Genomic DNA, 14,916 nt, shown 5'->3' on the forward strand with positions numbered 1-14,916 from the left:
CATGTAGCGGTTTCCTTCATTTTTATCTGCAAGGGCCTGCATGTCACATAGATCAGCCTGAAATTGGGACAATGGGTGTGTAGAAAAAACTATATTTCTAGGAAAATGTTTTCTTACGGGTTTATGCAGACTGTGCGCATCTTGTTCGGATAGCCACTCATTGACTTTAGCATCACTTAACCTGTGACCTGTTTCTTCGGCTAAAGCGCGCTGTAAACGTTCCTTACCCCCATAAGACCCCGGGTTAGCGGGATTATAATAAATGTTTTTCAAAATCTGCTCTGCCCTCCTTCTTGCCTCTCTGAGGTCCAATAACGTTAATGAGCCACTTTCAAATAACAACAACATTTCATTTTCATTTTTGGGGATTTTTATTTTCATGAAAACATTAGGTATTACGTCTACAGACAATCCATAATTCGTTGCAGGATACATGCCCCCCCCCCCTTTCTCTATGATCGAATCATGTAAAACCTTGTATATTTGTCTTAGATTAACAGGTTTGTTTCGCTGAATTTTTACAACAGACACATCAGCTATAAATATGATACATGTTACAATTAAAGGGTGTTTCAAACAAATAAAGTAAAATCTTAGACAAGGTTGTTTCTAGTTTTTCAGAATCACCACCAAGCCGGGTAACCATTTGTGTCCATTGTAGACCCTCGCCCGCATGTCGTACATGATTCATGATTTTGTCCATTTTCAAAACACGCTCTACATTAGCCCCGGAATTGGGGGTTGTGTAGAACGAGACATTGTTCACTTTATTTTCAATAATTTGATGCATAACACTTGTAAGTTCTCTCAAAAGAAAAAATGTATTTATTCTCTCCAACCTCGTATACACATAGTTACCCATTGCTCTACATCTAAATAACAAAAATGTCACTCGGGCTCTTGGGGTTTATTGAGCCAGAAAGTCATCACATCAGACACCACAGCCTCCCAGTATTTGTTATCCTCCACCAGGGTGTGTCAGATTTCTTTGAGTTTCTCGTGTATGTGAATGGCCTCCTTCAGTTCATGTAGGAACGCCTCGGTTACCCCGTAAACTCTGGGGATAGACGGCACAAGGCCCATAGCCTCCAGGGCTCTGACGAGCGATGGTATAAACCGGCAGGACCAAAGTCTCTTCACCAGCGCCTCAAAATTGTTGAAGAAGTAGTATCTTGGGGGATCGTATAGGCAGGGATGCCTTCGCTGGCTGGGGTGATTAATCTCACAACCGATGCATTTTTCTCGTATATATTCTCCAATCACCACGTCTAAAAGCGTGGCTACTGAGGCCTTGATTGTGTCCACAAAAATAGTACTGACCACCCCATCAAACACGTCCTCAGGTTGTGTACATATAGGGGGTGTCGAGGGTCTTGCCAGGGGGGAGTAGAATGGAGGGCTGCGCGGCATACAATCCTTAGTGTCGGGAGCCCAGGCCGTTTCGGAGTTCGGGTATGCGTTAGGAATATCCATGGTCAATGCGTAGGTTAAGAACTGTAGGTTTTAAGAACAAGCCTTTTATTCTTGAACCAGCCCTCGGGGTATCTGGGCGGGGTTAACAACACCGCTTACCTCGCTTTCTTTGGGGGCTGCATCTCCTGACGTTGTATCTTCTTGGGGATGCTTTGAGTCGTAATCCTCCAGATTCGTATATATTAAGCACTTCTTTAGTCGAACAATGCTCTGGCGCTTTTGGCTCTGTACAAACAGAGCGTCCAACATTTTCAATTCCATTAAAGGCCAGCTTTTAAAGGGGATAAGCATTCGAAGCCGGAAATCCCGCCTGAACCGCCATCCCGGATGTTTTGGTTTCGGATTTCCGCGGTGCTGACGTAGAACTCCACGCAGCCGCAGGGGAGTCCATTTTTTCGTTGTATTTTCACCCTGTGAAATACTCTTCCTGAGGTGTCCGGGGTACCTTCCCAACGGGTCTCGTAGCCTGTGAACAAGCTGTAACCCTTGGTGATACGGCTCAGTTCGGGACACAAAACCTGTCGAAAAACCGTCCAGTCTTCAACCTCATAAGTCACGCCTAATTTCTGGTCGGTATATTCTTCTCCTTCAGCTAACGTATAGAGTTTCACGCTACAGGCCAAGTAATCAAACAGATACCCCCAATGCTGTCCGTTAGACATCAACACTTCATCTTTCAGCGCCGTTGCGGGCGGTATCTGGGTTCTATACACGTTTAGAAACCGCTTTTTTGGTGCATCGTATATTGCGGCTGTATACTTTGCCCTTTCTCGATGTTTCAGACGCGGTCCTGCCTCCGAGGCTACAGTCATCACAGCTTTGCCACTGATCGCAAAATCCATGTTTAAAAAATAGCGTTTACGGTTCTGGGTTCACAAGCCTTGTTCTGGACATTTATAATGCTGATGCCCCAGTGCTATAGCCCCAGACATTCCTGCTTCATCAGATAACAAACATAAGGGAGATAAAGATGGGGGGGTGGGGTCTCAAAAGGCCATGGTCCCAAAAGTTCAAACACTCAAACCCCCCCCCCCACACACACAACCAGACCCCCCTACTCATCAAACACCTTGAATACTTCAAGGCCTGACATATAGATATAAAATAACAAACACCCTCTAACACATGACCACACGAACAGGGGCGCCGGGGCGGGGGCACATATTTAAACATGCACGCCTCATCATGACGTAGGGTGTAGTCCGGGGTATACCCCATGGAAGTGACTCTCAGAGCCATTAGATCATTTCATCCACAGACTTGTTCTTCCAACGCATATCCTGGCAGCCTTGAAGCACTCAGGACTCGTTCCATTTGACACAAAACTAGCCTTATTTTAAGCCATTCTCGCATCCTTAGCGCTGGAGAAAAACTCTCGGGTTCTGCACGATAAAAGGGTTGGGACACGCTGTCTGTGAATATCTTAACCGTAGATTCCTCCGGGTTGAATATGTACGAAATATGTCCCTCGCTTGTACACAAAAATCCGTTAAAACATTCGGGAGCCTCAAGCAAAATATCCTCCAGGCTTTTGCCGTTGGATTCATGACATGAGCTACAGAGCACTCCGAGAATTCCCCTTGTAGACATATTTTAGATGTTTAATATTCAGGTCTTAAAAAATGGCTTGTTCTGGACATTTATAAAGCCTAGGCCCCAAATACATAACCCTGGACATTCCTGCTTCATAGATAACAACCATAAGGGAGATAAAACAGGGTGTACGGTCCCAAAAGTTCAAACACCACCCTCCCCAGTTCAACCAGCCCCCCTAGACATCAAACAACAACCCTACTTCAAAGCATAACATAGAACTATAAAATAACACACACCCTCTAACACATGACCACACGAACAGGGGGGCCGGGGCGGGGGCACATATTTAAACATGCACGTGTCATCATGACGTATGGTAATCAATCAATCATTTTGACCCGTGCCGTATCCTATCTCTCTCTGCTGCCCTTGTTGAGAAATTACAAACCATACCCTCTTCTTGTAAAAATGAAAAACTGCTGTCAGATAAACTATCGTTACTTGAAAATTACATTAAAATCCCCCCTCCACCCTAAAATGTATGTACATTATCATGATTATGATAATTATTTTTAATTCACGGTTAATGTCCATAATTGTTGATTACTCAATAATATGATTACTGTGCCAGCCCTCATTTCATAGCAATTTACAGACTGTTTTAAAAATATTTTTTAACCCGTGAAGGTCAAAGTGATTGAGCCGGAATGCCTTGAATGTAGTGCTCTGAAGCTGATCCTCTCTAGTGTGATGGCTTTTTAAAGTAGCATTGTAGGACTTTGGCTCAGTTTATCATGGAGTAACTGGTATAAAAAAAATGTGGTCAGAATGTGTAAGAGCCTCCGGCGTGGTTGACAGCCCCTGGTGGGGAGCCCTGTGCAGGTGGCTGGCTGAACAGCCCAGCACACAGCAGATAATAGCCCCCTCACCTGATTGGATCACAGAGAACCACTCCTCTTGCGGTCTCCTCGCCAGCTGTGAGCCAGAAGCTAGAAGCCAGACGCTAGGACGAGCTGGAGGCGCTGTCGACTCAAGTCATTAAGTTGTAGACATACTTTATATACTGTAGGTCTTCTGAAATGCCAGGGGCAGTGCTGCATCTCTCCTCACACAATATATAGCAATACAAAACATCTTAGATTAGGCCCCTTCCAGAGAAAGAACTAGATAATACAATTGAGACCTACAGTATATGACTTTTTCCACAAATCTAAAATGAGGTTGTTTGTTTCTCAAGACATTATATTGGCATGTGTTAACATCATTATACTTTGAAGTATTTGTAGGACCAGTCAATGCTTTTTTGATCAACATAATTGAAATCTCTTCAAAAAAATAACATAAGCATTTGGGGTATTCCCTTTTAGGGATATGTTGCACTTGGTGCACTGAGAGCAGACCAAATTGATTTATGGCTCAATAAACCAGGGACCTGTTTTGCCCAATTACTGTAGCTCTATTTATCTGAATAATAGTATTTTCACTTTACTTGGCCAGCCCACTTTGTTGTATGTTGGAGCTGTACTACATGTTTCCTTGAAGCTTGACTTCTTATTCCAATCCATTCCTGTTGTAAATCAAACAAATGAAAACAAATCCTGGACAACTGAATTATTAGACCATACATTATCACTATTACTTCTGACTGCAATGTAATGAAACAATTTTGGATTCATTTCTGATAACACATTTGTCAAACACATTCATTGGTGCTGCATTACACTGAGCAGTTGAAATGCACTGGCAGTATTCAGCACAGCAACCACTTAACATTGTTATTGCTCATAAAATTAGGTGGACATGATATACTTGAAAGTACAGAAAATATTTCTGCATTTACAAAAACTTGTAGGGAATTTCCCCATCTGTAAGGCACTCTGGCAAAATTAATAATCCTAATCCTGAAGACCAAGGGCAGGGATTTGCAGAACACCATTAGGGCAATAACGAGAAGTTGTTTAATGCCCCCAGCATATCAATAAATAATACATTGCATTTCTTTTATTAGATTTAAGCTTTGGGCATTTCTTATATTACACCGTTCCTGCATATCATTTCCACAAATAGTATGTTAATGTACAGGGGGATGTATTTGTCATTCATATTCCTGATTGGGTGTATATCTGAACGTTTGACTTCTGCAAATCCATCATTATTCCAGGTGATAGTCTATATAAGCCTTGCATAGAGACATAAAGGAAGGAGTGTAAATGGGTTTGGAAAAATGTTTTCGATGGCATTGCGTACTAATGACAAAGAGAGTAAAATATGCAAATACACTTCGAAGCACGAGTCCACTTGTGCATTTGTGATAAGGGCAGGTCTCTGTAGAATGGTAATGCTCCTGTTTATTTATTTATTCCACACTTTTTATCATTCATGAAACCCATGGATTATACAAGCTAGGGGGACCTGTTCTCTAGTACAGAAGGCCATACTGTAGCACTGCCTAGAGGACAGACACTGTGCTGCTCATCTCACCACACAGACAGACAGGCTGATCCACATACAGTGGAGGGTGACGTGTGGGGACTTGGCCGGAGATGAATGGAGATTCCAGGTCAAACAAGGAGTCTCCCCAGTCTGAACTGCAGGAACCTCTGCTGCTGTATTGGGCCATTTCCAGAGCAGGCCAAGAGCCATCTTAGTTGTGTGAAATATCCCCATCTGTCCGCCTCACAAGGGGACCCGTTTACCTTTGCCCTGCCATGTGTTCATCCATAGCCAACATTCCTAAATAAGTGCTACCAGAGTCACAGTACAGCTTCTGTCTGTGCCAGATATGTCAATCTGGGGTTGGTCATTTCATGGCTTCTCCAGAAATGCTGTGAAAATGTCCTAGTCCTATCATTCAAAGCTTCAGGGAAATACTCTGTTACGAATGCAAATAACTGTTTTACTGAGAAAGCCACTCCGTTCTGCAACAGTTTGGATTGCACACCATCAAGAGCCAGTACCAGACATTTGAGATGTCTCTGTAATCATCATTAACCTCAGAATTACTGTTAGACTGTAGGGCCACTAGAAAGTCAAGGCTGAAGCGTCACAAATTCTCATGCCAAGTCTGTAGGTGAGAGTGCATGCATCCGGTCTGTGGATAATTGGACAGCAATGCAGACACTTTGCTCCTCAGCGACCTGAGTCATTACGTCACGTGTCAAACTCATTCCATGGAGGGCCGAGCGACTGCGGGATTTCACTCCTCCCTTGTACTTGATTGATGAATTCAGTTCACTGATTAGTAAGGAACTCCCCACACCTAGTTGTCTAGGTCTTAATTGAAATGCAAAACCAAAAACCAGCAAACACTAGGCCCTCCACGGAATGAGTTTGACATCCCCTGCATTACATAGATAGTTTCTTTCTTCTCATAAAGATTAAATCCAGTCTTAGGCCAAAAAGGTTGATTTATGGTTTTGCAGTACGTAAGTATGATTACAGCATAATTAAACCACTTAGCTAATGAGTTTATCCAAAGCCACTTATTGTAGTGTGCGTACACATTTTGGTATGGTGGGAATCAAACCCACAACCCTGACGTTGCAAGCACCACGCTCTACCAATTGAGCCGTGCAGGACCATATATAATAATTATGCTTTATATATCCCTCAGAAGAGCAGAATAACAGAAATTGCGTTTTAACAGGCCAGGCCAAATGCCTTTCAGATCATCTGGGACACTCAGAAAGCTCTAACCGCCTCCTGACCATCGTTTATTTCCTGAAATGTCCAGTAGTGCTGGCAGCAGGAATTATGCAGATAAGTTTTGCTCTATTTTTCTCCCCCCAAAAGTTGCTGCTCACATGGAAAAATGTGTTGATGAATGAAGGTCTCATACAACGTGAGTTGCTGACAGCTCCAAGAGTCCTGGGGATCAATTCATTTGCAGCGTAAGTACGATGTGTTGAGATCAATCCCTTAGATGTCCCAGCTGCATCAGGGCTTTGAGAGAGTCACAGGCCTGCACAGGCATTACCATTTTTGCCACTCTCTAAATGAATCACCCTTCACATAGAGTTCAGTTCACTTGTAATGCAGGACTTCCTTACCTTAATATGAATATGGTCTGTAACTAACTCTTGCTAAGACAATAAGAAGGGCAGAAAGAGTTTATTTTCATGCAGAAAATACAGAAAGTATCCAAGCAAGGAACAAATTGGAAACTTACTTTGGAAATCAACCTGTTAGGCAAAGATGTTTCGGTCTTTAATTAAAAACAACACGTTATATTTAAGTCAACAAAATATGTGTAATTTAATTTAACAATTAAATTATTTCCTTTCAAGTCCCAAAGACAAATTAAACCATGACTGTGCAAACTTGACGAAAAAGATTACACCTTCCCAAAGACATTGACAGTTTCTACTGTCCCAAATTGTTCCAGTGTGCTTGAAGAGATTTAATTAAAATGAAACAAGGTATAAAAAGTTACATAATGTTCTTGATTATTTCACTAATTGGCTTCATGATGAGAATGCCAGTAAATCAGCAAAAACATGAATCACGTCCAACATTAAGGACACACGCATACCGATGCCACACACACACACAAGTAGGGAGGTTGGAGGGACGTATAATTCAAACGTCCAGCAACCCAAAGGTTAAAAATGGTAATTTCATCACGGACAATTTAAGCTACTTAGCAACTTTTCAACTATTTAGCATGTTAGCAAACCCGTCCCCTAACCATTTTAGCTAACCATTCCCTTGACCTTAACTCTTTTAGCTAAGTCTAGCCCTAACCACTAGCCTAGCTAACACTAGCCAGCTAGCTAACATTAGCCACCTAGCTAGAATTCGTAACATATCATACATTTTACAAATTCATAACTTATTGTACATTTTGCAAATTCGTAACATACAGTTGAAGTCGGAAGTTTACATACACTCAGGTTGGAGTCATTAAAACAAATTTTTCAACCACTCCACACATTTATTGTTAACAAACAATAGTTTTGGCAAGTCGGTTAGGACATCTACTTTGTGCATGACACAAGTAATTTTTTTCAACAATTGTTTACAGACATACTATTTCACAAAAATTCACTGTATCACAATTCCAGTGGGTCAGAAGTTTACATGCACTAAGTTGGCTGTGGCTTCAAACAGCTTGGAAAATTCCAGAAAATTATGTCAGGGCTTTAGAAGATTCTGATAGGCTAATTGACATAATTTGAGTCAATTGAAGGTGTCCCTGTGGATGTATTTCAAGGCCTACCTTCAAACTCAGTGCCTCTTTGCTTGACATCATGGGAAAATCAAAAGAAATCAGCCAAGACCACAGAAAAAAATGGTAAAAATCCACAAATCAGGTTCATCCTTGGGAGTAATTTCCAAACGCCTGAAGGTACCACGTTCATCTGTACAAACAATTGTATGCAAGTACAAACACCATGGGACAACGCAGCCATCATACCGCTCAGGAAGGAGACGTGTTCTGTCTCCTATAGATGAACGTATTTTGGTGCAAAAAGTACAAATCAATCCCAGAACAACAGCAAAGGACCTTGTGAAGATGCTGGAGGAAACCTATAAAAAAGTGTCTATATCAACAGTAAAACGAGTCCTATATCAACATAACCTGAAAGGCCGCTCAGTGTTTCAGGAGCCCCTGCTCCAAAAACGGCATAAAAAAGCCAGACTACGGTTTGCAACTGCACATGGGGACAAAGATGGTACTTTTTGGAGAAATGTCCTCTGGTCTGATGAAACAAAAATAGAACTGTTTGGCCATAATGACCATCGTTATGTTAGGAGGAAAAAGGGGGAGGGGCACGGAGGTGGCAGCACGGGGGTGGCAGCATGATGTTGTGAGGGTGCTTTACTGACGGAGGGACAGGAGCACTTCACAAAATAGATGGCATCATGAGGTAGGAAAATTACGTGGATATATTGAAGCAACGTCTCAAGACATCAGTCAGGAAGTTAAAGCTTGGTTGCAAATGGGTCTTCCAAATGGCCAATAACCCCAAGCACACTTCCACAGTTGTGGCAAAATGGCTTAAGGACAACAAAGTCTAGGTTTACGAGTGGCCATCACAAAGCCATAACCTCAATCCCATAGAAATTTGTGGGCAGAACTGAAAAAGCTGAAAAAAATGAAAAACCTGACTCAGTTACACCAGCTCTGTCAGGACGAATGGGCCAAAATTCACCCAACTTATTGTGGGAAGCTTGTGGAAGGCTACCCGAAAAGTTTGACAATTTGTTAAATGTTAAACAATTTGAAGGCAATGCTATCAAATACTAATTAAGTGTATGTACACTTCTGACCCAGTGGGAATGTGATAATAAAAGCTGAAATAATAATTCTCTCTACTATTATTCTGACATTTCACATTCTTAAAATAAAGTGGTGATCCTAACTGACCTAAAACAGGGAATTGTTACTAGGATTAAATGTCAGGAATTGTGAAAAACTGAGTTTAAATGTATTTGGCTAAGATGTATGTAAACTTACGACTTCAACTGTATCATACACATTTTAATTCGTAACATATCATCGAAATGGGTGATGGATATCCTCAAATGGGTAGATACCATACAAAACGTAACATATACTAAATGGAGTGTAATGGATTAACGTACAGAATAATATGAAATGCTCTGAGACCAGGTTGGATATTTGGCTCCTCCAGTGGCTGCAACCTGGATATCTGAAACAAACTGGAACTGGTGACACAGGAAATAATATATAGTGTGGGAGAGACCATTTTTCCTCTACTTAATCCAGCCATTTGTTCCTGCTCTGGGCCGTCTATGCAAATGCTGACGTTGACCCGAGTTGTACATTATTTATAACTTTCCTAGTGATTTAGATGAAACGCTGTGGGAGTGCTTTGTCTGAAAATTCTCTCTGGCATCACTGGGGCTCTTATAGGTTCACATTGTGCTCTGAGTCATTGACCTCTCCTCTCCTGCATTCATTCCTCAGCAGCCTCAGTAACACGAGCACAGGGGCTCAGTCCTTGTTCCTACAGTCAATTACACTACACTAGAGGTAAGGTAGAACAATGTAGTGGATTATTCACAGCTAAAAACATTTTAACGTACACAGAATATCCAAGGGACCATATAATTGATCAATATAGCTGTTCCTCTTATAAAAACGTATTCTAAAACGGATACAAATATTTTTTCCTCAACAATCTACACATAATACACTATAATGACAAAGTGAAAACAGGTTTTTAGATTTTATTTACATAACAATTCAGACCCTTTGCTATGATACTCGACACTCGAAATTGAGCTCAGGTACATCCCATTTCCATTGATCATCCTTGAGATGTATCTACAACTTGATTGGAGTCCACCTGTGGTAAATTCAATTGATAGGACATGATTTGGAAAAGCACACACCTGTCTATATAAGGTCCCAAAGTTGACAACGCATTTCAGAGCATTGACCAAGCCATGAGGTCAAAGGAATTGTCCGTAGAGCTCCGAGACATGATTGTGTCTAGGTACAGATCTGCGGATGCGTAACAAAAATTGTCTGCAGCATTGAAGGTCTCCAAGAACACAGTGATCTCCATCATTCTTAAATGGAAGAAGTTTGGAACCACCAAGACTCTTCCTAGAGCTGGCCGCCCGGCCAAACTGAGCTATCGTGGGAGAAAGGCCTTGGCCAGGGATGTGACCAAGAACCCGATGGTCACTCTGACAGAGCTCCAGAGTTCCTCTGTTGAGATAGAGGACAAGGACAACCATCTCTGCAGCGCTCCACCAAGCACCATTATGGTAGAGTGGCCAGACGGACGCCACTCCTCAGTAAAAGGCAGATGACAGCCCCCTTGGAGTTTGCAAAAGGCATCTAAAGGACTCTCAGACCATGAGAAACAAGATTATCTGGTCTGATGAAACCAAGTGTCACGTCTGGATGAAACCTGACACCATCTCTATGGTGTTTTTGTAGCGACAGGTCCTGGGAGAATAGTCAGGATCGAGGGAAAGATGAACAGAGAAAAGTACAGAGAGCTCCTTGATAAAGACCTGCTCCAGAGTGCTCAGGACCTCAGACTGGGGCGAAGGTTCACCTTCCAATAGGACAATCACCCTAAGTACACAACCAAGACAACACAGAAGTGGCTTCGGAACAAGTCTCTGAATGTCCTTGAGTGGCCCAGCCAGAGCCCAAACTTGAACCTGACTGAACATCTCCAGAGAGAGCTGAAAATAGCTGTGCAGCGACACTCCCTATTCAATCTGACAGAGCTTGAGAGGATCTGCAGAGAAGAATGGGAGAAACTCCCCAAATTCAGGGGTGCCAAGCGTGTAGCTTCATACTCAAGAAGACTCAAGGCTGTAATCGCTGCCGAAGGTGCTGCAAACAGGTACTGAGTAAAGGGTCTGAAAACATTTTTCATTTTTAATAAATGTGCAAAAATGTCTAAACCTGTTTTTGCTTTGTCATTATAGGGTATTGTCTGTAGATCGATGTGGGGGGGGGGACAATTTAATCTATTTTAATCTATTTTTGAATAAGGCTGTAACCTATCCCTATGTGGAAAAAGTCAAGGGGTCTGAATACTTTCTGAAGGCACTGTATATAGCAGTTTTCTTTAATATATTTATTTTGTCTGCTGAGTCCTAAAGAGCAAATGTGGTCCCTCACACAGGAGGAAGTGTGACTTGTAAAGTTCAGTCAAATGGAACTGGGTAAACCATCATGACCTGAGCAGTGTGATACTCTACTCTCTGCTTATCCATGTGATTATAGCCCTGCTCCTTTATCCACTGACTGAACCCACCCCTTTGATTTCCCATGTAAGTCTCCTGAGGCACAAGTTGTTTTAAACAACCCATTAACAACCTTGGAGACAGGCCTGACATTGCAGTGATTTATTTTCAGATAAACGTTTCCCGCCCCCCCACTGTTCTCAGACTTCTGACTTGAAGTCTGTAATGATTGGCGTGTGATCTGTTTCTGCATATGATATTGCTTCATCAGGAAATTCTCTCGCTAATCAACACCTGATGAAGTCAATACATGTTCTAAACTCAAAGCTGAACAAACATATGCATTCCAGAATCTATGAATTGGAGACGCTCCTAGACAATTCGGCACAATTTGAGGTAAACATGTAATTGAGTTATCACTGTAGATATGCAGTAAATTTCAGTAACAGAACTAACCCCACACAGAGTATACACATTCATGTCCCAATAGTGTTATGCATTATTTACAGACAGAACACTTACCACAGTTGTAACATAGTCATGCACTGCATCCCTACCAGTAGATGTTATGACGGCATTGCAAAGCTTTCTGCAGGTGGTTCAGTGTATCACAAACCCCAAAGCACAAATTGTTTATGTTGAAGTGGAAGTGTTCTTTACGTGTACAGTTTAAAGACGGACAGTCAGTCCATGGCCAACGGTTATGAAAAGTGAGACAATTTAATAACATCAAAAACATCCACAAACGTTCTGAAACACATGCAATAGCTGTACATGTTTTTTTTTTTTTTTGTACAAAGATGCAATAGAAGGCGATTGTCGTGTTAACGTTTAGGTTGACTTTAAAAACAGGCTTACGACTGTGATTCGTTTTTTTGGAGTTGAATGGCATTGTCTAAAATGGCATGCAAGTTGTAATGAGCAAGGTTGTTCTATGGACATTGGGACAACATTAAGCCATGCTTTAATTGGTATTTTGATGAACTAGAATAGATCAAGCGGTAACACGGTTGATAATTGTCTGCATGTTGTAGCAAGCTGTCGCATAAAACCACTGAATCACAGCCTCGCAGTGGAAATTGTATCAGAAATGTCCACAACAACAGTATAAGTACTTTCCTGTTATCAACTGAGAGGAGTTCTCAGAGCACCTGGGTCGTTCCATGAAATGAGTGCCTTTTGTGTCCCTTTGATATATTAAGTAGAAATTGTGCACAAATATTGAATTGCCTGTTATCGTAAATGAAGTAGCCTTAAATATAGACCACATGGGAAATTCAATAAATCAGATTTTTTAAATATGAATAGACATAAAATTCATGTCGCTCTGTGCATCCTCTGTGACTTTAATCCACTTAACCCCAACATTCTCCAAGTTTTCACCATCATTGTAAAGCCCTAGTTATTTTGTTGCTTTGACACTCATTTCTGATGATGATTATTTATTTCATATGATTAGTAATTCATCTTAAGCTTAACAAAAAAAAAAAAACTCTGTCATTTTAATGTCAACCCTGTTATGTGAACTGAACTCTTTGTTTAAATATAGTGAAACTATTCCTTTTCAAACATGTTTTTCAAAAGAAACAGTGAACATCTAATAGTCAAATTACAGTGTAAATGGAGGTGAGCCGTTTCTACTCTTTTTGGCCATTTTCTGGTCTTTTGTGGAGGAAACTGAGCGAGTCGAGCATAACACATTAACCCTGTAGCACATAGATCAACAGGCGAGCCATTTTTTTATAATTACATTTTCTTTGTGAAGCTTGCATTCAATTGCCGCTCCCTGTTGCACACAACAAGCTTATTTCCCCCCAGTCACAAGGGGATTCATGGCTGATTTAAGATGAAGTTTTAAGATTAACCCTGTTACGGTCAACCCTGTTACTTTATTTGGCATTTAATAGGCACTTACTATAGTTTTATTTTTTAAAAACATTGAGATGGGAAAAAGTGTTTTTTTATTAAGTTGAACTGTCTTTATGACAGAATATTAAAATGAGTTAAAAAAAATATATGTTTACCAAATTACACTACTCAAAAGGCACCTAATAAGTGGAACGACCCACCTGCTTTGGGTCTTTTGTGTATTTCATCATGTGATAAAACTGAGGCATCCATTTTGTATTATTTTGTCATGTATAAAACCAGGAAATAAGTTAATAAACAGCTTTTGTACACATATTAAAATCATATTTAATGAATGCATTTCAAATATAAAATGTCAATAATATTTGCTTCAACTGAACAAGACAGACATCATATGCTCACATACACGTGTTGTTTGCTAAAAGACCTGGCAGTATAACACAAGGAGCAATGTGGACTGGAGTTCTTATTTTCTTCCTTTTATATTTCAGTGGATTACAAACAGTTGTTGCATTTGACAAAAAAATGCAAAAGCCTCAAAGGTTTTCACTGATTTGCGGTAATATAAAACACCTCCACACATACAATAATATATACATTTCGAAATGATGCATTCTGTTACAGTTTGATAACAGGACAAGCTTTATAAAATGAAGATGGCAGTGTAGCTGACAATGACAAATTACATTTCACATGAGATCCCCCCCCCCCGCCCCCCACCCCTCGACCAGTCTGATGAAAGTGTTGTCCTAAGGATGGATGATGGCCCCTTTTCCTTTCTCTTACGCTTTGCTCTGATTGGTGGTTCCTTTGACTTCCATGGACACCCTTTTTCCTTGCGTCCAGCGTACTCGCCGATAAAGGAGCCATCCTCGTTGAACTGGGCGTCCTCATCCCCATAGTCCACCAGGCTGTCCCCACTGTCCTCTGCTTTGATCTGTCCGCTCAGAGAGTGCTGGCTGCCCTTCAGTGGCTTCTCATCGTTGTCACTGTGTCGATGGCACAAAAACAGGGGATTTAAAATCCACCTAATTTCACTCATGGCTTAACTCAATAGGCTTTACTGGTGAGGACAGGGACACAGGCAGGTTTGAACCCATAAAGCTTCAATGAAGAGCTTCAGTGATTCTGGCAGCAATGTCTACCTCTGACTAATGGACAGAGGAAAAATGATCAAATATGTCAAGAGTACTTCAACTCTACATGTACAGTATATCCATGTACTGTATGTGACAATGAATGGGATGATTTAAAGAAGACAGGGTATTGATGTGGATGTCGGGCCGTTGTAGTGTACAATTATAGTGTGCTTCAGATTTTGGAGCAAACATACAATAAATGTGCTTTCCCCTGGTC

At 41.2% G+C, this 14,916-nt stretch overlaps 1 protein-coding gene across 10 annotated transcripts in view; it reads right to left on the reverse strand.

Moving 5' to 3' along the window:
• Positions 1-12,387: 12,387 nt before the first annotated feature.
• The window catches only part of LOC118400067 (neural cell adhesion molecule L1-like protein), a 73,198-nt gene continuing 70,669 nt past the window's right edge, over positions 12,388-14,916 (reverse strand). For 9 of the 10 annotated variants that reach the window (XM_035796468.2, XM_035796467.2, XM_035796464.2 and 6 more), the window contains one exon: positions 12,388-14,549. In XM_035796468.2, the coding sequence (XP_035652361.2) occupies positions 14,243-14,549 (307 nt within the window). In that variant the 3' untranslated portion in view covers positions 12,388-14,242. The remainder of the gene's footprint in view (positions 14,550-14,916) is intronic. The other variant, XM_035796470.2, reaches the window with a different exon arrangement.

Source organism: Oncorhynchus keta, chromosome 21, assembly GCF_023373465.1.
Source record: "Oncorhynchus keta strain PuntledgeMale-10-30-2019 chromosome 21, Oket_V2, whole genome shotgun sequence".
NCBI lineage: Eukaryota > Metazoa > Chordata > Actinopteri > Salmoniformes > Salmonidae > Oncorhynchus > Oncorhynchus keta.